The sequence below is a fragment of the Myotis yumanensis genome, unplaced genomic scaffold, assembly GCF_028538775.1.
Source record: "Myotis yumanensis isolate MYYU_CA2020_CCGP unplaced genomic scaffold, mMyoYum1.0.hap1 SCAF_1, whole genome shotgun sequence".
NCBI lineage: Eukaryota > Metazoa > Chordata > Mammalia > Chiroptera > Vespertilionidae > Myotis > Myotis yumanensis.
The window spans coordinates 168,887,262-168,910,570 of record NW_027223752.1 but is presented as its reverse complement, the minus strand read 5'-3'; the positions used below and the strand labels follow the sequence as shown (position 1 = coordinate 168,910,570).

At 44.9% G+C, this 23,309-nt stretch overlaps 1 protein-coding gene across 13 annotated transcripts in view; it reads right to left on the bottom strand.

Annotated features, from left to right (window-relative positions):
- Positions 1-23,309, bottom strand: part of CELF2 (CUGBP Elav-like family member 2) — an 862,326-nt gene that overhangs the window by 19,483 nt on the left and 819,534 nt on the right. For 9 of the 13 annotated variants that reach the window (XM_070391817.1, XM_070391760.1, XM_070391781.1 and 6 more), the window contains one exon: positions 158-289. In XM_070391817.1, coding sequence (XP_070247918.1) covers positions 158-289 — 132 coding nt within the window. The remainder of the gene's footprint in view (positions 1-157; positions 290-23,309) is intronic. The other 4 variants (XM_070391733.1, XM_070391751.1, XM_070391792.1 and 1 more) reach the window with 1 other exon arrangement.

The following is a 23,309-nucleotide window of genomic DNA, read 5'->3' as shown; positions in this document are numbered from 1 at the left end:
AAAATGAACCTAGACAGCGTCTGCCTATCAAAGCATGCGCTCCTCCATCCCAAGTATTAGTTCTCCCTGTTACGTATCCTTTTTAGGTCACTTCTGGCTGACCGTTTTCTGTGGAGAATTTGGGGGAAGGCTGTCCACCAGAGCAGCAAATACTCACTGTTTATGGTACCTGCGAGTGCATTAATATTATTCAGTCCAACTGTGGCTCCCGCCAGTCCTTGCAGAGTCCCGAGAGAGGTCAAAGAGTTCATGGCCGCACCAGCAGTGGAGTTGGGAGTTGAAGCAGCCACTGAAAAGCAACAGGAGGATGGGAAAATGGGGAGAGAGAGCACAAGGTGAGTGAGAGCCAACTGGCCCGGTTAAGTCAGCTGTCAGCACAGCAGGGGGAGCCAGGGAGTCGTGCTTGTGTATTGGGTGGGGAAGACACAGGAGATTGTACTTGTGGCACTTTGACCATTAGATTTGGTGATTAATAAACAAGGATCATAGCTCTATTTGGCCAGTGCAGTGAATACCCTCATTGCTGGCTGAGGAAAATTCGAGAAGAGGGGGCCTGAGAGATGGGTAGTCCCCTTGTGTCCTAATTTCCAGTCCATCAATTTTTAAAGGCCCCAGTCCTCTAAGCCTCCTCCTCCAGGTTAACAAATGAAGAAGTAGAGGACTAAAATGGTAACGCTTGGCTTCCTTATTGTTTCTGCTGCAGAGTTGGCACTTTCTCAATGAAGTTTTGAAAAATAAAAATCACATCTTCTTGAGTATGACAGAAGACTCCAGGACCCTGGTGGCAGCGGTAATAAACAGGGTGGAGTACAGGAGAGAAAACCATTTTGCTCCAAGCTCTCTTTACCCTGTCTCCCTCATTCCCCCGCCCCCCCCATACCTCTTTTTATTTTTATTTATTTATTTTTAAAATTGATTTTAGAGAGAAGAGGGGGGAGGGAGGGAAAGAAGGGAGAAGAGGGAAGAGAGAGAGAGAGAGAGAAAGAGAGAGAGAGAGAGAGAGAGAGAGAGAGAGAGCCAACAATTTGTTGTTCTACTTATTTATGTATTCACTGGTTGATTCTTGTATATTCTCGGACCGGGGATTGAACCCACAACCTTGGTATATTGGGATGATGATCTAACCAACTGAGCTACCCTCCCCCCCATCTCTTTTAAATGACAGCTTTATTGGAATATAATTCACATACCATACAATTACCCCTTTAAAGTATAGAGTTCAGTGATTTTTAGTATATTTACAGAGTGAAAAACCAGCACCACTATCTAATTTTAGAACATTTAAAAAAGTTGATTTTTATAGAGATAGGAGAGGAGAGGAGAGGGAAAGAGAGAGAAACATTGATGAGAGGGAAAATATCAATTGGCTGCCTCCTGCACACCTGCAACCTGGGCTGGGCATGTGACCCGACCAGGAATTGAACTGGCAACCTCTTGGTGCACGGTTGATGCTCAACCATTGAGCACACTGGCTGGGCTAGAACATTTTTATTACTCCCAAGAGAAACCCATACCCTTCTAGCACTGGAAACCACTGATCTACTTTCTCTATGGGTTTGCCTATTAACATTTCATATAAATGGAATCTTAAAATATGTGATCTTTTGTGACTGTCTATTTTCACTTATCAAAATGTTTCCAAGGCTCATCCATGTTGCAGCCTGTGTCAATGCTTTCTCCCTTTTTATTGCTAAATAATATTCCATTGTTTGGAAACACTACACTTTGCTTATCCTTTCACCAGCTGTGGGCATTTTGGTTGCTTCCACGTTTGGGCTATTAGGAATAATGCTGCTATAAGCATTGTGTACAACTTTTTGTTTTGACATGTTTTCAGATCTCTTTTGTATATACATAGGACTGGGATTGCTGGGTCAGATGAGAAATCTTTTTGTAGCAACACCAAACTATTTTCCAAAGTAGTTGTATTCCCTATCCTTTTTATAGCTATTATAAAGCAGCTATTATAAATATGTTAAAAAAAACACGAAATGAAACTGTGCTTACAGAATTAAATAGAGGTATAATGATAACATTTCATCAAATACTAGAGATAACAATTACAAAAATGAACAAAGTAGAAATTCTGGAATTGATAACTGCTTCTGTAAATAACATTTCAATGATCTTTCATGTGTATAGCTTTACAATCTGCTGACTTTTCACACAAATCATCTTTAGCCTGTTGATGAAGATAGAGGCTAAACTCAACCCTGAACCACAGCTAAATGAAACCTGTGGTCTGTTTCTAGCTGTGAAATCGCTGTGAGTATGGAGCTTCCTTTCCATCTGGCCCAGCAGGAAAGTCCTCCTAGCCCTGGATGCTCCTGCCAGCGGGAGGCACCCTGCTCTGCCTCCCAGACCACCCAGCACTGCTTGCAGTGCGCCTGCTTGGGATCCCTTTTGAGTGAGGCCAGAGCAAATGTCTAAAAGTTGAATTCCCCACCTTGTCATATTTCTGTCCATGTACGACACTGGCTTCTGACATCTCATTATGTGTGTATCTTTCCTTTCTCTTTTTAAAAGTAAATTATATAGAATCAAGCCAATGTTTCTAGTCCTTTGATATTATAAATCTTTTCAAATACAGACAAAAGCAGAGACAACAGCAGTACAAACTCCCATAAACTCATCTCCACATTCTAGAATAGTTGAGAACCAACTCAACCCCCAAATCGAAGTGTATTTTAAAGCAAATCTCAGACCTTATAACATTTCACTTCTATGTAATTTCGTAAGGAACTCTTAAAACTGTGGACCTTTTCTTTTACAACCCCAAAACAGTATTAAACCTTACAAAATTAGCAATACCTCCTTGGCTTCGTTATTGATAATACCTTGTTTAGGATATTTTTCATCTATGTGTATAAATAAGATGGACCTTTATTTGACCTTCTTGTACTGTCCTTAGTTTCGCTAACAAATGACGGGGAGAATGTCCTCATTTTTCCATTCTCTGGAAGAGACAGTATAAGACTGAATACGTAAGGAGACATATGTCATACTTTCAAACAATAAAGAATTTTTTTTTAAAAAGATTGAATACGTATAATTTAAATGTTTGGTAGAACTTGCCAGTAAAAATGATCTTGACTTGATATTTCATGATGGTATGGCTTTAAAATATTGATTATATTCCTCTAATAAAGAGGATTATTCAACTTTTATTTTTCCTCTTGAATTAGTTTTATTGAGTTACAGCTTTGTAAGAAATTGTGTATTTTAAGATTTCAAATTTATATTGGCATGAAAGCCTAAGGTGCTGTTGAAAACAATAGAAATCTTGGTGGTGAGCCATTAAGAGGAGAGTCACAGCTCCCTAACAGCAGTGATAGGCCAGCTGGGGGCTTAACAGAGAGAACCAGAGATAGAGGCAGCTAAGAAGAGTCCTCCTGAGGTCAGAGCAAGCTGCAAGCAATGGCCTTGAAGAGGCTCCCTGTGCAGGGGTCTGACCTGAACTGAATCAGGCTGCAGGCGCATTTTATGACCAGGGCCAAACAACTAGAAATTAGTGGAGGCTAACGGCTGGATGTGATAACAATAGAAACCGACCCACAGAAGGGAGATTGGGCAGAGAGGCAGTCAGAGAGCCATTTGGAAGAGTCATGCCATTTAAAAAAAGGAAATATAAGAATGTTACAACCCAAAGCTGTGTCCCGTGAGGAGTGATAGCAGACACATTCAGTAGTAGAATAGGTCTCCTTGAACTAGTCTAGCTAAGTCACTAAGCAAATAAGCAAACAAGAATAAATTGGGTCTGGGGATGGGGAAATAGAGTGAGAAGGATCAGTGTCCAGAATTGTTATGATATATTACCTAAAATGTCCAGTTGTAAACAATTATGGGAAGTGCAAAGAAACAAGAAAGTGTGATCTAGACACAGCAAGAACACAGGTGACAGAGACTGTTTGAGAGGGTTTAGATACTGTACTTACATAAAGACACCAAGGCAGCTATTATAAATATGTTCAAAGAACTAAAGGAAACCATGCTTAAAGAAAAAAAATGATCCAGCCGGTGTGGCTCAGGGGTTGAGCATTGACCTATGAACCAGGAGGGTCATGGTTCAACTCCCAGTCAGGGCACATGCCCAGGTTGCAGGCTTGATCCTCAGTAAGGGGCATGCAGGAGGCAGCCGATCAATGATTCTCTCTCATCACTGATGTCTCTATCTCTCCCCTCTCCCTTCATCTCTGAAATCAATAAAAATATATTAAAAAAAGAATTAAACAATGTATGCTGATCATGTTTCATCAAATAATAGAGATGGAAATTACTAAAATGAACAAAAAGGACATTCTGGAACTGAAAAGTTAACTACAGAAATGAAAAATGCACTGTGGGGCTCAACAGTTGATTTGAGCAGGCAGAAGACTGAGCCTTAGAGATGTGGCACACCATTAATCACACTAACATACATGTAATGGGAGTACCAAAAGAAGAGAAAAGAGCAGAAAAATATTCAAAGAGACAATGACCAAAAAGTCCCTAATTTTGATAAAAAAAACATTAATTTATACATATAAAAAAGTCAACAAACTACAAATAGAATTAAACAAAGAGATCCATCCCTAGACATGTGATAGTGAAAATGCTGAAAGCTAAGGATAAAAATCTTGAAATCAGCAAGAGAAAAAAAATGACTCCTTATGTATAAGGGAGTTCCAATAAGATTAACAGCTGACTTCTCAGAACAAACAGTGAAGCAAAAGGTGGCAGGAAGGCATATTCCAAGTGCTGAAAAGAAAAATCTATGAATTAAGAATCTTATATCCAGCAAAACTATCTTCCAAAACCAAAGGAGAAACAACGACTTTCCTAAATGAACAAAAAAAGAGAATTTGTGGCTAGCAGATGTGTCTTACAGGAAACACTAAAGCGAATTCTTCAGGCTGAAAGCAAATGATTCCAGACAGTAATTACAGTACACACACATACACACACCAAAAAACCAAAACAAAACCCCCAAACAAACAAGCCCAAAGAACACTGATGAAGTAATTATGCAATTATAAAAGACAGTGTAATTGCATTTTACTCTTGTCTTCTCTTAACTGATTTAAAAATCAATGGTCTAAAAACAATATGTATATAATTGCATTGGTTGGGCCTGTAACATATGGAAATGTAATATATTTGCCAATAAAAGCACAAAGGCGGTTGTGAGGACAACACTGGAGTAAGGAAATTATGCCGGATGGTTAATCAAAAAGAAACGAAGAGAACCAAAAACGATAAATAAGAGGGTTACAAACAAACTCTGCTGATATATACTTGCTTCCCTTTCTTCTTTCAGTTTCTTTAAAAGATAGCAGGTTGTATGGAATAATATTTATAACAATACATTGCTGGGTTTGGAGCATACAGATGTAATGTGTGTATAGATAATAGCACACGGGGAGGAGGAGGAGAGTTCTGTAGGAGATTTCTGTATTTTACTGGCATGGAATGAGCATAAATCTGAAGCAGATTCTGTAAGTTATGGTGTCTGTTCTAAGTCCTAGGGAAACCACTAAGAAAGTAAAATTTGAAAATATTGAAAAAAAATCATGAAAGAAATTAAAATATTATATTAGAAAATATTTACTTAATGAAAAATAAAGCCATAAAGGTGAAATAGAGGAACAAAAAGACATGTGACATACAGAAAACAAAAAGTACAAAGGCAACATGTAAATGCAACCATATCAATAACAACACTAAATGTGAACGAATTAAACAATCCAACCAGAAGGCAGGGATTGTCAGATTGGGTTAAAAAAATAAAAACTAGTCCTGGCTGGGTGACTTGGTTGATTGGAATGTCATCCCATGCACCAAAAGGTTGTTGGTTTGATCCCTGGTTGGGGTGTGTTGGGAGGCAACCGATTGATGTTTCTTTCTTTCTTTCCTTCCTTCCTTCCTTCCTTCCTTCCTTCCTTCCTTCCTTCCTTCCTTCCTTCCTTCCTTCCTTCCTTCCTTCCTCCCTCCCTTCCTCCCTCCCTCCCTCCCTCCCTCCCTTTTCTCTCTCTCCCTCCCTCCCTCCCTCCCTTTCCTCTTTAAAATCAATAAAAAATATATCCTCGGGTATTTAAAAAGAACAAAAGAAAACCCAAAACCAGCTCTGTCTATACTGTCTACAGGAGACACACTTCAGATTCAAAGGCACACATGGGTTGAAAGTAAAAGGATGGAAATATATACTATGCAACCAGCAAGCATGGGAGACTTTCTAACAATCTTGGATAAAGAGAATTGGATCAACTGCTTGCATTGCAAAGGACCTTAACATGCCTTCATGAAAATCTGTTTTTGTTTTGATGAAATGTAGCTAAAAAAAGGACTCTAGTGCAGGTATACAATGACTGTCAGAAAACTCTTATGTAGTTCAGGCTCTGTTCTTTACCTCTGATAGACTCCTCATTTAGATCTGAGAGAAGGGAAAGGAGTGGATAGGAACCCAGTGAGAAGATGAGATACTCCTGCACAGCACAGAACATGAACAGGAAGCAAACTGGGATGAGGTGTGGAAGGGAGCTAATGGGTAACTGGATGAGGATATTCTGGTACTCGTCTGACAAACATGTGGGAGCTGCTGCTATTGTCAGAAAGGCCCCCAGTCTCGGTCGTCACGTGCACCAATGATGGAGAAGTATGGGTGCCAAAGCACTGAGAGCAATCACCTGGAGAAGCCGCTTATCAGGAAGGGACACCCCACATTCCTAAAGTTTTATGATGCTGCAGTTAGGATGCTGTTGTGGAGTATTCAATGTGATTTCTGGAAACACAAACCTCTGACAGGGTCTTATTACCTTAGTCTCTGCAGCTTAAACTTTTCAGACCTCATTAGTCTCTAATCCTCTGTACCCTCCGTCTAATCTATGAGGTTGGTTAGGATGGGCATCCCTGAGGACCACAGCAAAAGTGCCCTAACTTGGCCCCAGAGATAATGAAAAATGAGCTTATAGCTCTAAATAAGTAACAAACATTACAATTTCATCATCCTCTTCTAAAAACAACACTGGAGGCAAAATGGGGTTGTAGTGAGAACTACAGTGCTTTGGACTCAAACTGTTTCCTGCTCTTCCCAGGCTTCTGTTCCTTCATTTTTTTCAAGTGGAGAAAAACAAAACAAAAAACACACAAAACCCAACTTAAAAGGCATGAGGATTAAGTAAAGTAAGCCATGTAATGAACTTGGCATTGTATCTGACACCATTTGGGGATTTTTAGGTCCTCCATTATTGGGTACAGATGGAGCTGAGCCTATACAGCATATATTTCATAAAACAACAAAAAATTGGATAAGACTTTCTCCCCTTTAGTCTAAACACCTTCAATTACTGATGAGTACACAACCAATGGTGTTTTCCTATTGAATGACCTTCTTCTATCTCACATGAAGTTCCAGAGGGGAGCCCACGTGCCAATCCATGAGGCCCTCTCTTCCTACAAAGGCCACGGCGGGCACCGCGGGCCACGAGGCTGCCCGCTGCTCTCTCACCCAGAGAAATCAAAGCAGCAGGAAGCAGACTCATTAGTCACCAACTTCTAGCTAGAGTCTCACTCAGTGTCAAGAGGGACAAGGAGCTGGATGACATTAGAACCGGCTCATCTCATGCTTCATGGGTGACTTCTCACATCCTCCCAGTCTCAGACGGGTCTGAGGAAGAGGGGGTTAGAGTCAGACCCCGTGCTTGTGTGGATAAGTCACAATTCTGATGGCGAACAGTGAGCTGGAGAGAGAATTCGTTACCGACACCTAAGTCATAGGAGCCCAGAGGAAGCCTGGGCTTGGAGGTGATGGGAAAGGTGGACGAGGCTGGGTAGCTCGCTGGGCCCATCTTGGGACAGATAATAAAGAAATAGTATGCAGACTACAGGTCTCTATGTCTTGGTTTTCTATTTATTTAAAAACTCAGGGAGACCAGCTACAGTGAACCAAGACTGAACAAAAGTTTTCTGCCTTATTATTATGTGGTTCTTAGGTGGTCCCTGCAGAAAGATGGGGACAGGGAGAAGAACAGGAAGGAGAGGAATCAAGCCTGAGACTAACAGCTTGCCTTAAAGTGAGAAGATGCCATGTGCTTCAGACCTTTGGACAGGACTCTGAAAATTTGCCCCAATTTCAGTGTAAGTTGGAAAAGACATCTCGACTGCATATCTAGATGCCTTTAAGGACCTTTTGATTTTTAACAAGTAGTTTATATAAAGCAAAAGAAAAACTCAAATTTGTCACATGGCCAACCTCAATCAAAACTAAATAGTCAATAGACCCAAGACACAACAGACAGAGACAAATTAAAAGCCACCAACACACACACTTGCCTATTTCTGGGTTGGCAGACTGGCAAGGTGCTGCCTGGGTAATTGCATTCCACCCACCTAAAGTTCCCTCGCCTCCACTGAGAACTGTATCCTTTGCTTTCTCAATTAAACTGTTTACAGAAGGAGCATTTCAGGAGAAGGTGGTACATAAATGTAGGATCATAAACGCCCACAGCACTCTCTCCGTGGAAGGCTGCTTCCTGCAGAGAGAAGGGTCACAGCCCAGAGCAGAGCAGTGAGGGAAGCTGAGCCGCCTCACCCGCTCACTGAGTGGCACTAACTCGTCACGTGTTGCGTTTTGTGCCTGTTTTACCACTGGTTAAAACTCCCAATCAGCCCAGAGATGTTAGGACTAGCTGGCTAACCAGGAATAAAATGGTCATGTAATGGCCGGAAGGCATGTTTTTATCACCTCACATGGTAACATAGTTCTGTGAGTTTTTATGAAAAAAAAAAAATGTGTGAGGGGCAGTGGGGTGTTCGTGAGGGGAGCTGGCGGGTAAAAGGGACGCTGGTGGTGAGGATGTGTCAACTTTGACCTAGTTACAAAATTTCTTTGCTCCTCTGACCACGTTAGTTCACTCCTCGAAGGACTCTAAGCTGAGTAGTCACCAAGCAGTCACCCCGTTCTGGGGGCTGAGTGCTTTCTCTTCAGGGCTGAGCTGCACCTTAGAGGAATAATATATCTAGAGTTTGTTGGCCCACGTCCAAACTGCAGGTCCCAGACAGTGGCTAAGCCATCAGGTCCCTTGCTCTGCGAGGGGGAAAGAAAGCAGGGGAGGGAGGGAAGGAAAGAACAAAAAAAAAGAAAGAAAAAAAAAGAAGGAAAGCAAAGAAAAAAGGAAAGGAAGGAAGGAAAGAGAATAATGTTCCCAGGGCCCTCGAGATAACCGCTGTCAGATAGGACAGAGCTGAGAGTTGCACTTGCCCATGCAGCTTAAGTATTTCTCTTCCTGAATCCCCATCAGTAACAAAGGACAGTAAGTCTTTCACACGTATTCATGTCAGGGTGGGTCCTCCCTGGCAGCCCGTGACCCAGACATGGACTCACCCCCGCTCTGGAGATGGGAAGCAGAGGACCGCCCAGTGCGCACGGGCGTGGGCACAGCCCCGAGCTGGGTGTGGAGCCGGCATGAGGGGCCACACAGAGCCTGCCTCCCAGATGGGTAACGGTGTGGGGGAGGAGTGGTTAAGGAAACTTTCTTAAACCAACCCAAGTAACAAGCAAGCCTACTCTTACCTAACTTTAAAAGAAAGTTTCATTTATTTTCCTCTTACGTTTATGTGTGCCAGAGACACATGCTTAGTTTTTCCTCAGCTTTCCAGAGGAAAGGCCCTCACCCCACTTCTCTCTCTGCCTATGGATAACTGGAGACCCCCCCTCCCCCAGCCCTGATCTCCCTGAGGGAGGGTAGCGACTAACCTGACTGGAGGGGCGGGAAGGACCCAACACCCACAGTGGCCGGGGGTCAGGCGACACCAGTGGGTGCCTGACAAGAGCCATCCAGCTCTCTGGTCCTTTTCTGTCCCAACTTCCGCGTTGCTGGGTAGGCAGACTACGCTTGTGTGGGTCCTCGGGGCTGTGCTTGGAGCGGGAGCTCAGCAGTGCTGCTGTGTTCTCTGCGGCAGGCAGAATAATGACTCCTTTCCTACAGATGCCCATGTCCCGATTCTGGAACCGTGACTATGCGAGACTACGTGACCAAGAGGAAGTCAAAGGTGCTGCTTGCTCGAGAGATAGGGGATGATCCTGGGTCATCTGGGAGGGCCCAGGCCATCACAGGGTCCTTGTCAGTGGAAGAGGGAGTGGACAGAGAGCCAGAGCAGTAATAGAAAATTCAGTTGTGCCAGGAATAAAGCTAAGCATGATGGTAACTTATATTTACCGAGTGCTTGCCATGTGCCAGTCATTGTTTTAAGGATTTTATGAGTATTAGCTCCTTTAATCATTTATAACTATCTTATCAGGTAATGTGTGGAAGGTCACACAGCTATAAGTGGTACAGCCAGGACCTAACCCAGCTGTCTGGCTCCAAAGAGTTAATATTATCCTGTTATTGAACTTCAATTCCTATTCTGCACCTTGCACATATCTTGTGGCTACTGGGGAGATTTACTGGCAGAAGCAATGCATTTGCAGTCACTCAGATTCACCCCTACTGTTCTGCCTTGTTCCTTTCATCTGTAAAACCTTGGGCTTGACTTAGCGAGGGTTAGTAATTATCTGCCAAACTGGAATAATGTGACTCAGCTCCGAGAAGTGACATGATAATCAAATAATCAAATGAGGTGGCACTGATGGCTAGTAGATGATCAATAAGCATTTGTTGGGTCCATATCTGAAGGATGAGAATCTGGTTATTCTGTCCTCAGAAGGAGGTATGACATTGTTTTCACATCATTTTACAACACTTGAAGGTTCGACATTTCCCCCCTAGCGAGGCCGCCGCATGGATGACAAATTTTGCAGCCTTTCTCATTAGTCTGATCATCAGGAAACTCAGTCTGTGTGCATAGTTTTGAGAGTGTCCAGGCCTGAAAGTCAAGTTGAGTGAGAAACAGTTGATAAAATGTACAATTTAGCCTAGAGAGGAAGAATACTAAAGGAAGAGACAGTCTTAGGTTTTGACATCAGAAAGATATTTTTTTTATAGCTCAAGAGACCAAAATGAGGATCAGTGGGAGATAGCTAGAAGAAGGCAGAATCAGTACAAAGGAAGTGTCAGCGGATTAGAATTCTTCCAAAGTGAGCCCCACTGCCTCAGAGGCAGGTTCCCCCGTCTGTGAAATATGAAAGCCAGAGGCCTCCGATGGTCACGGATGGGGTTCTGAGGGCCCTGAGGCTATGCTTGGTAGCCTCGGAGGGCCAATAAACTCACTTTTGAAAAGCTCTTATTGTTTCTACCGGTGCCAAACACCCACCGGCTGCATCTACTGGCAGGGGAACAAGGTCTGCAAGAAGGCACAATTCTACTGGTTCAAGGCTGAACTTGGGTGAAGATTCCAATTTCCATTGCCCACAGCACAGCTGAACAATGAGAAAACCTCAGGTCTAGTTAGAGACTGCAGACCAAACACAAGCCTGATCAATACACAGTGTAGCGTCTGCCTTCTCCTTTCCCAGGAATGCACATAGCAGCCGCCCCACTGAGCACACCCAGCTCAAATCCTGAATGACCAAATCGTGGAGAAAATTATCACCGAGAGAAAGGCCAGACTTGTGTGGTGTGAGCCCCTCTGACCCAGGGTTAGGGAGGCTGAGACACTCTGACGGCCACTTGGTTAGAATCGCTCTGCCTGCTGGAGGCAGGGAACACAGTGTGGGCACAGTAACCACACACACATTTAATATCGAAAGCTGCTTTTTAAAGAATTAACAGTCTAGGACTTCCTGCAGCAGGGTTACCTGCAAGTAACCTCAGACCTTCTGAACTGAAATCTCTGATGGTGGGCCCCGGGAATCTGATTTCAACAAGCCCTCGTGGTGTGTCTGGCTCAATGAAGCCTGAGGACCCCCAGTCTCAGGGCTGTCCAAATGCAGTGCCATCAAATTCCACCAGGACTGTGGGGAGCATTTAGTTTGTGGCATGAGGAGATGAAAGGCTTCGGGGGGAGGTAAGGCTTGATAAGAAAGGGGAACAGATGCTAGGGGGCAGGAAACCAGGAGCAAGATACTATGTAAGGGTAGTAAGTTATGACACCATCGTCTATGCAAGAAAACCCCGCGAGGAGACAAGCTTATTAGAGAGCAGGAGTTCTGCCTTATTTTCTACAACCTATAAGAGTAACTGACACATCGTGGGCACTAAATATCTGCTGAGTGAATAGATGAAAATTCTACTGGAGACGCCATGTCCAGTTTCTCTTAGGACGAGGCCAATCTGTAGGCCTGAATGAGCTGGACAAAGGGCATCCCATTCCACCTCACGGCCTCCCAGAGGGCTCCTAATGGCACACTGAGCCTGTGGCCGAGTGAAAGACGCAGCAAACCATTCCTTTTTGCTTGCGTGCCAGAGAAAGAGGGTGGGTATTGTAAGAAATAGAATCAACGAAACCAATTGCAGCTTTGTCACCAGGATGGGGAGAGAGACCCTTCATGCCTCTGACATTACTTACACAGGATGAGCCGGGAGCATGCACAGGGCCAAGTTCAAAGACCAGCCTGATAACCCGCCTTCTGCTTGAACCGGAATTGGGGACACACAAAATAAAGGCCAGGTAGAAGGTGGGGCGATGAACATGGTTCCCACTTGGGGGGCAAGGCTGCCTGACTTTTGGGAGCTCGGCGATCCCTCCACCCTTTCACAGATCCCAGATCCGCAAAGAGTAACTATGTGGCCATTCAGGGTTGTCAGCCTTTCACATTGACCACTTCTCCATTTACGTCATCCTTCCTACGTGAACCCTGCCCTTTCCTCCTTGTCTTTCACTGCAGGTCATGTTATCATCAAGGCCGACCCAGAAGCGGCTGTGCTTTCTAGGAACCAAAAGCATTTATTTCCTCATATTAACTCTATTCCCATTTCTCCTGGACAGCACAAGTTTTTTTTTTTTTTTTTTTTAAAGAAACAATGAAACATTAACAGAGACAGCAAGAATCTGCCTTCGGTGCATTCATTAAACACTTTCCACAGAACAATGGCATGGTGCAAGCACAGTGGCTTTGTGGGTTAGGACATAAAATAGCTGTAAGCACAGAAAATTGCCTGCATCAACCAACCAGACTTCAGGACACCAGAGCCTGCGGTTGTGTTCTGCCTCAGATGAGCTCGGAGGCTGGAGTCCAACAGCGCAGGGAAGACTGCGAGGACGTAAAATAATTAAGCAGCGACACAGGCACTATCGTTATTAGCTAATCACAACCGTAGGGCAGTAACAGTACAGTTTCTCTTCTCCCCTGGGGCCTAATTATTCCACCATAACCACACCTCTCATTTTAATTCATCTCTAAAAGATTTATTTTTGAGGGCTGGGAGGGTGGGACGAGGAGGGATGAGACAGGGTAGGAGGAGGCTGTTGGCAGTGCAGATGGCGCTGATAGGTGCTGAGGTGTGATCTCACTGCTTGACACCCTGTAAAAGGCACACCTCCCGCCCGGTAAGCATCTGCATTGCCTGCTTTCATGCCACCACTTCCAAGCCACGAGGAGGCTGGCGAGCAACGTGGTGGTGCAACACAGGGCCGCACAAGCCATTACCGGTTCTCTTCTAGAAGACGGGGAAGGGGAAATGCAGAGTGTTTGAACTGAAGGCAGTGTTCTTCGATGATACACATTTTGGAAGGTGAGGAAGCGCTACAGAAATGGATGTGGATAGTATCACACTCCTAACGTCCAAAGCAGCCCCACGGTTTTCTTCACTTTCATTTCCACGTGCTTGGTGGAGCTCTCACTAGCTGATTTTCTAAGACAGAAATCTACTTTATTAGTTGTCACTAAATCCGGGTACCTCCTTAATTAACCTTATTTTTAGTAACAGCCCCCTCTCCCCCAGTCCCATAAAGGGCAGACACTTAAAGAATTAAGATGAAATTTGGGCCGTGAGTTTGAAAAAGCCAGCTTATATAAACTCAGTATTTGGATCTAACAAGAATGGGACAAAGGAAAGAGAAAAATCAAACCTATTTTCTCTTCCAATGGTATTTTGCTTGTAATTTACCAAGATAAATAAAAGTACAAACTTTCCCTTAGCTGACCTCAGATGTTTAACAGATGGTCATGGACACAGATTGAAAAAAAAAATGTTAGTGATTTCCTCATGAGGCTGAGAACATCTAAGTGCAAAAATCCAGAGGTATAGTTCCGGTTCCCCAGGAGTTCCTGCTCGAACCTCTCATGGTGGTACCCCTGCGCGTCACCCCACGTGGGTCATGAATGAGGCACCTGGCTAGGTCTTGACAATTCCTTACAACCATAGAATGTGATGATGTGACCAGGCTCCAGACTCTACAGAGAGAGTGAGAAACACGCACTTCCGCGGGAGGCACCCAAACCCGTCTGCATCCTGGTCTGAGGAGGTCCTGGGGGCGGGGCAGTCTGTACACACTCCTTTCTAGGGGGCAGATCTTCCTATGACGCCCAGGTTGGCAAAGGGTCAGGAGATTGCCCAGCAAAGCTCTAGACTGGAGAGGCCGTGACCTGCAGGGCAGGCCAAGTAAGCTGCCTCCCCACACAGCCCACCTCCCAGCTCAGCCCCAGGTGCTGTGGGACACAGAACCAACAGCTCCCCTGGGCTCTGGGCCTGGCTCCAAGGGGGGACAGCCACACGGCAACCCTGCCTGCACGTGGTATCTCAGTCGGTTTACTCTACTAGTGCCACTTGCGCCGTTGGTAAGTAGGGTGTGTTGGTCCTATAATCTCAAGTCAAATTTCCCACTGTAAAAGCAAACAACTTCACTTCACAACTGAGAAAACGAAATAAAGATGAAATGATTTGCTCCAAATCATAGACTTTCAGCTCTTGGTCAAGATGTCCACAGCCTCTAGAAAAGGAAACTGTAATTCCTCTCTTATGTTCTTTAGGCTAAGGATTTTCTAAACCTCTGCTCTGGGTATGAACTTGGTTCGGTTGTTTGTAGATACTGAGATTCTTTACCTGTATGTGATGTAAATACTTTCTGTCTTAAATTTTTTACATCCTTATCATTCCTGACTTCTGCTCATGCCTCAGAGGCAAATGCATTCCCTCTGTTAAGGCCACACCATCACTTGCTCAGCATTTACTACGGGTTTCTGGCCCGTCACACATATTAACATGTGTACACATGGTGGGGACATGGTGAGGAGAGCTGGAAAGGCAAGGCTCGGGGCTGCTGGCCAGGAGCTTGGGGCAGAGCCCTCCCCCCAGCACAGGAGACACCCTGCAGGGCCTTACAGCCGTGCTCCATAGGGGAGTTTGACTCTAACCTCCAACCTCCTTCCGACTTCAGTCCATCAATTTTCATCTCTTGCTGGCCTCTTCCTTTCTCCCTTTGCTCTGGCTTCTTCTCTTCACCTTAGAAATATGTTTACGTTTTCTCCATCTTAAACTTTCTCCTCCTATTCACCCGACTTTTATAGACTTAAAAAAAAACCACAAATTTTGTGAAAATTCCATATGTCCTATATAATAAAAGCATAGTATGCAAATTGTTCCCTTGACCAGGAGTTCTTCTGGGAGTTTGACCAGGGGCATGGCCGGCTGGGGGAAGGGAGGGAGGTCGAGGTGGCAGCAGGCGGCTGGGGGAAGGGAGGGAGTACCCTGGCTGGCCGCTGCCAGCTGCTAAGGACCCTACCAGTACACGAATTTTATGCACTGGGCCTCTAGTAAATATATAAATCTCACCTCCAGTCTCGCATCCCTTCTGTCTCATTGCCTACGGAACTGTGGCATCTACTCTACCACTGTAGTGAACTGGCCACTCGTTAGGGTGAATGGACCCCATGCCAACTTCAAGTACAGTCTTCCCCCTTATCTGTGGGGGATAAGCTCCAAGACCCCAGTGGATGCCTGGAACCATGGACAGAATGAACCCTATACATACTATGTTTTTTTCTACACACTTTATGCACATTTTACAACTTCTCTTTGGCATATGTGAACTGCCAACATCCCTACTCGCGGGCTCTGGGGCCACCGTGAAATAAAATAAGGGTGAGTTGAACACAAGCATGATCCCAGGTCAGCTGAGCTGATGACTGAGATGGCTACTAAGTGACTAAAGGGTGGGGGACATATTATAGTGTGGAGACACCGGACGAACGGATGGTCCAGGTCCCAGGCAGGATGGAGAGGGACGGTGCAAAATTTCATCCTACTCCTCAGAACGGTGCATAGTTTAAATTTATGAATTAAATTCATGATTGGGGGCGGGGGTGGGAGGGACCACAGAACCTCTTTTCTCCTCCCACCTTGAGCACAGTCCTGCTCCAAGTTCTCTTGCTTGGTTTCCCTGACACTGTGCTACCTGGGAGCTCCTGCCACCACCTGGTTCTCCCTTTCTGTCCCGCAGACAGGGTCACGGCCAGACTGAACACCCAGTCCCTTCTGTTTTGTTGGATGATTCTAGCTTAACGATCTCACCCATCCCAAGAGTAACTCGGCCTGCCTCACCTCTGCAGTTCATTCTCAATGCATTACTTCAGCTCCGGTCTCCATGATACACTCGAGGATCAGATAGCCAGGTGCCTGTTGGGTGCACTTAAAGCGAAGGCTTGTTCGCATGTGCAAAGCCCAATCAGCTTCCACACAAACCTTCCCTCTGCCGCCCTCCTCCCCGCTAATGGAACACACTGTGCCACTGGCCCCTCAGATGAACCATGCTCTGTCTTCTTCACTTTTTCCTCTTGTTCTCCCATATCCGTTCAGTACCCAAGTCCAGCACTGACATTCTCGTGCTCAAAGTCCTACGAGAAAGTCCCAGCTCCTTGGCCATGGCTCTCAGAGTCTTCTATGGCTATTCTTTCCCACACCCCTCATCCTTGGGAAAAACTAAATTCTTTTTTTGCATTTTTTTCATCTTTGACACATTTTCCTCTATCTCCTACTCTGTTTTTACCTTTTGAAATCCTACCTCATCTTATAATTTTGGCTCCCAAGTCAGCCCTTCTATTAAAAATGTCCCCCATTTCCTGAAGATGAAATCTCTCCCGTCACTGACACCTTGTGCCCACCTGACTTTCCGCTGTCCAACTGGACTGCCCAGCTTTGTGCGTTTTGCTTATTTTTTTGTATGTGGCCACTGCAAAGAGTTATAGCAATTCATGGGATTAAACCACATAGGAACGAAACATTTCTACTTGGCTGCTTTTGAGTCGTCATACATGGGCCTTGGATCATGAACCTCGAGGGAGTTGTGACCAGAATAAAGTTTTGTTGCTTTCTCATCTAAAACACATGTAAACAATGAACACATGCCTGTACCAGTGTGGGCAGCGGTACATGGTTAGAACAGACAGTCACACCGATACTTTAGGGGGAGACAACTCAGAGCGGTCCTGTTGCACAGAAAATACACCTCTGAGCTCATGCGCAACCCGAGGGCACCTGCTGTGGCTCTGCACGCGGCGCAGGCGACTGCAGGGCCATATGTACAACGAATCGCCAGCACTTGGGACAGCGCAGCCGCCAGAGCCACTGAAGGCGCGCGCGCGCACACACACACACACACACACACACACACACGAAGCATGAGGGCCAATATCTGAGGATATTAAAAAGCGCACCCAGAGCAAAGCACGGAGTGTCAGCCCTCTGAATGAATGGCCGCTCACAGGATGCGGGACCCAAGCAGTGCTCAGGGCAGAGGTGGAGTGGGCTGTGTAACTCTGAGTGCGGGCTCTGCAGTGGGATGATGAACCATAAACCTCTCCCCCTCAGCTTCCTTCAGCTCTAAATTGGTTCAGGATGATTAAGAGACTCTAGGGCAGGGCATCTCATTGCTTTAGGAGCCATCCAGCCACCCTGCAAAGTTGCTCTGAGGGCAGGAGGTAGGGACCCTCTGGCAGGTCAGACGCCAGAATGAATTCGAGGACCTGCTGCTTTTCTATTTGGACCAAGAGACTTCTCATTTTCTTGAGAATAAGCGAAATTTAAAGGTAATTCCACCCTAAAATGCCCAGCCCATGATGGGGCCATCAAAACTCCTTGGTTTGGGAAGGATTTGCATGTTTTATATTGTCACCCTAGAAACCGATCAACCAATACCAAATACAGAACCATTTACTAGAAAGCAGACCACTGCTGATTATTTTTTAAAAATGGTTTAAATGCCTAGAACTTTTGAAATATGTGATTTTCATGAAATGCTTCTCTTAAGCCACAGAACAGAGTACCAAGCATGTGTCTCACTTTTCCCGTTTTGTGATTTACCAAATACACCCTAATGGCTAATACTGCTCCCAGAGCTCCTGTTGCATTAAATGTATAGAAAAATGGGGCAGTTTACAGAAGGGGGAGAACGTAGTGAGAGAAGCCTCCCTCTTCTCCCCACTGTGGTCTTACACAACCTTTTAACGTAAAGTCCACAAAAATAATGGTTGTGAAAAGTGTTCACAAAGGGTGTAAAAGTTATTGTTGATGCTTAAAGGCCAATGAAATCGTTTTAGTATAGGAGGGATTTAGTAAAATAATGCTTTTTAAAAAGCTAATGCTAGAATATAATCTACACAAGCACAGGGACTTTTGTCAGCTTTGTCCACTGATATGTTTCAAATGACCTAGAATATCTCAGGTACATAGCAGATGCTCAATAAATATTATTGAATGAATGAAAACTATATTGGGAAATTATAGTCACTTTATGGAACATTTTACATAATTCAAACCTCCATTAACAGTTTTGAAAATAAAGAATGAGTTAACATGTGGAAACCTCAAAAAATAAAAAGTAGCACAAAATGCTGGAACTTTCAGGAAATGAGGGAAGAATGGGATGTCAGTTCTCTTTTGGTAGCAGTAGGGGTGTAAGCTATTTGACTGATTTGACCCCACAAATAAATAGCTAATTTTAACAACAGCCTGAATGAAACAATGAACCATCTAGCTAGTGACGGAAAAAACTGTTTTGAGATTTACTTCTTTTCCTTGAAAATAAGCGATGAGACAAGATGGGCCTAAGGAGAACAATGGAAGGTTCAGATAACTCGTCCTGAATTAATAAACACTGATGTATATGTGACAAACACCCTGAAAAGTTAAATGGGGAGGTGCACCCAGGACCCTGTGGAGTCTGCGAAGCTCTCATAACTAAGGAGCACTTTTGGGGGATGAGCTTTCCAAAGCCCACACAGGAGTTAATGATTCTTTTGAAAATAAAATGACTTTATTTGATATGAGACTCTTCCTTATTCCACATCATGACATCAGAGCATTTTGAAAGCCAATCTTCCTAAAATTATTGGAATACCAAACTGCTCTGCTCTAATGTAAATTACTATAGATTCATTCTTCAGACCTGAATCCTCACTGTGAAGGGTGGCTATTTTTAGGTTACTGAGAACCAAGTCTGGGGGTGTCAGGTGGGTCACTGACCTTGCTGAAGGTCACTGTGACAGACTAGGGTTCCTGCTCAGAGATTAGCCCTGGACTAGAATGAATAAAGGGCTTTTAAACATTTGTCTGAGAACATCTTCATTTTGCTCTTGTTAATGGAATTAAACACTATTTGAGTGCCTGGGTGCGAGGTATTGTTCCAAATGCAAGGGGGATTCAAGTAAATACACCGCCCCTGCTTAGAAAGGCCTTACTCTAGACGGTGAGAAACAAGGAGTGTGCTCAAACACTAACCCGCAGTGGGAAGGTGTGGAATGTGTTGGTAGGAGTATGAGGAACGGACTTTGGTAGCAGGGAAGGGTACAGCCCCCTACCCCATGCACCACACTCAGCCTCCCCTCTGTCTCTGCCCTCAGGAGCTCTTAGTGCAGCTGCTGAGGAAGGAGTGGCCTCTGCCTCAGGTGCAGAATCAGGTAAGTGTTTGTCAGAAACGTATGACATGCTTGCCCTGCAAAAGCAGAAGGCTGGAAAACGGGGTTACCTCAGCAGATGGACCCCATCTCTCTCCATGGCTTGAGCCCACAAATGGCACCTTGCAGGCACAGTTAAGGGGGATGGAAGCCTCAGGGAACACTGGAAGGTTTGAGGGTAACTTCTGGTGCCTCACTGCTCCTCCAGCCATCCAGCTGGCGGCGGCTTTTCTCCACACTGAAGGGGCCACTCCCTGTTCTTCCTGTCTGAGTGCAGGAGAGGCCCCAGTCACGGGAATGCACCCCCAGACTCTCAACCTCAGTCTCCAGGGAAGCCACACCTTTTCTTGGGACTTTATTGTGTCTGTCACATCTTTCAAGGAGGCAGGGAACATCTGGAAGATGAGGAAACAACATTGCCTAGAATTTCAAGTGAAAACCATTTGAAAAGTTAATGGTGGGAATGGAAAAATGCTCCCTTAGCATTTTAAAATGCTTTACACTATCGACAGAAATTATCTATTATCTCAAAGTGTGCACTTGATTGAGTGCACTTAAAGAGCATTTGGAGAATTTTAAAACATAAAAAAAAACCCAAAACCCAAAGGAAGTAGAAGTTCAGTGAAATAATGTGGCATAGGAACACAATACTATATTTTAGACAGAAAATGCCAAAGAAATGTTCATATGTGGTAAATAACAATGCTCTCACCTAAGCTCTCAAAATTACCAAACAAAACAATATATCTACAAATATTACCTTTCTTTATGACCTAGCTGCAAGCCTTAAAGACAATTTGCCTCTTTATATCAATACAGACACATTCCTCAAAACAGGTTCAAAATTGGATAAGAAGAAATGACCCAAGAATTAATTAAATAGGAGATTGAAATAAACAAAGGAAAAATTATTATCTATCTAATAAAGAGGGAATATGGTAATTGACCCTCACACTGTCACAAAGATGGCGGTGCTCACAGACAATAAGGAGGAAATATGCTAATTGACCCTCACACAAAGATGGTGGCGCCCACAGCCAATAAGGGGGGAATATGCTAATTGACTGCCATGCCCTCAAAGATGGTGGTGCCCACAGCCACAAGATGGTGGTGCCCAGTCCCCTTGGCCCTGCTGGGGTAGCAGGTGCATGGCAAGGCTGGGCCCGCCCCCAGGAGGGCCCAGCTGCTCCGAGCACCTACCTCTGAAGTCCCACAGTCCTCTCAGCTCCCCAGCCACCCAGCCCATCCGAGGCTCAGGTAACGAGGACCGGCCGAGGCTTGCGCTGCCGGCAGCGGCAGCAGCAGAGGTGTAATGGGGGTGTCACCTTCCCCTGACTGCCGGGTCGCCTCCCGCCCCTGAGGGCTCCCGGACTGTGAGAGGGGGCAGGCCAGGCTGAGGGACCCCCCCCCACTCCAGTGCATGAATTTTCATGCACTGGGCCTCTAGTTTATATATATAAAAGGTAATATGTGAAGTGTCCAACTGTCTGATCTGTCACTATGATGCGCACTGACCACCAAGTGGCAAATGCTCAATGCAGGAGCTGCAGTGACTTGACAGCGGTGGTTCTCGGGTGACACACCCCGAAACCAGAGGGGAGGGAGCCTGATTCCTCACAGGGCTGCGTGATTCCACCTCTGGCTGTGGGTTATGTTGCTGCTGGGGCACAGTAGGCCCGGAATCTGGTTTACTGCACACTTGTGTTTGATTCCACACCCTGTACAACAGCAACTTGGCAGAGTGCCCTCTCGCACTCCGGGACCCCTTGGGGATGTCAAAGAGCCGGTTTCGGTGCGATCCCTGCAGGCCAGGCCGAAGGACCCTACCTGCCAGAGGGACCCGGCTCCCTCCGCAGACGCCAGGGAGGGACCACTGGAGGTTGGCTCCAGGGTGCGACTGGCCCATCTCGCCCAGTCCCACCCTGCTGGCCACCTTCTAATTAATTTCCTTTCAATGTGCATGAATCTGTGCACCGGGTCACTAGTAACAAAATGAAAGACAAGAAACACGATTAAGTTAGGCTTCAAAAGACCTGGGATAAACTTATAAAAGGGATACTATGCATTTACCTGGTTTTTATTCTTTCATGATTTAATTTCTTATTTTATTCATTACCATCTGATAACTGCATGAAACACTTATTCTAACCATGGGCAATTTAGAACATTTTAATTTGTATTTCAAGGCCACAAGACAAAGGAACCTATTTATTGCCTAAGGGGATTTTTTAAAACAAAAATTAAAGCTTAATCTTTCATGTTTTAAAGCATAGATGGTTTAAAATCATTTATAATAATGCTGTAGGGAGACTGTTCCTGGCAAAAATTGAAATGATAAATTTACAATTAAAAGAATTAATAGTTTAGGGGATTGAATGCCCCTTTCCTTTCTAGATAGATTTGTCTGATGCATAAGAGACATCTTTAAAAAGAGGGCAAAACCAAGGCCTGTACAGGAGTGGTGCACTTCAGTTTGACGGAGTTGTTCATGGAACAATAGTAAGCCTGGCTTTTTATTATTTAAAAAAATAAGCAATGACATTGGCCTTGGCAACCATTTTTTCTCCCCATAGGAAATTGCTCTGATGAAGTGGAGAGCCATGAATTCTACTAACCACGTTTTCTGTGACTTTGAAAGAGTCCCTGATGGAAATTAGACAAATAATTTACTTTCACTTAAACGCCAGATTTTTTTAGTTACACTTAAGAAAAATAATTGAAATGTAGATTTAAATCGTTTCTGCTGCTACACTTCAGGATTCTAATGAAATACTTTCAGCTATTATGCAAAGCATTCCTCAGTGGAGGGAGAAAAGCCACTCTCCATGATTCCTGGTTAGCAGAGGCTGTGGAAGGACAGCTCTAAGAGCAAAGGGAAGGACACCTTGCTGGGGGTGGGCACGAAGGGAGGGGACCCATCTCAGGACACAGGGTCCCTTTCTGTAAGGCCCCAGGAAAAATCTGAAAAGGGTAAAATATATTTAAAGTTCCTTAAATACTTCAGCCATCTTCCTAGGCTGCCTAAGTACACTGCATCTTAATAAAGTTTTGCCATCCCTGGCCAGTGTGGCTCAGATGGTTGGACATCGTCTTGTCCGAGAGATTGCTGGTTTGATTTCCAGCTCTTCCTCTCTTTTCCTCTCTCTAAAAATCAATAAATTTTTTAAAAGAAGGTTATACCATATTTGTGCTCCTGACAACATTGGAGGGAATGGATGTGGAGCCACGGATGTGGACCTCGCCTCCACGCCCCCTCGCCTCTCACCCTGCTCAGCACCACGGTCTCCTTGCTAGTGTGTGATCATGACAAGCTCCCTCCCGCCTCCCAGCCTTTACCCCTGCTCGGTCCTCTGCCTGATGCCTGGTCCCTAGATGTCAACATGGCTTCCCCTCCTCTTTTTTCAGGTTTCTGCTGCAATGTCACCTTTTCAGAGAAAGAAAGCCTCTTTCAACCCCTTTCCTCGCTCCACCTTGCTGCCTGGTCTCTCTTCACAGCGCGTGTCCATCACGTGCGGGGCACACACTTGTTTGCTTCTTGTCCGTTACCCTGATGGGCTGGAAG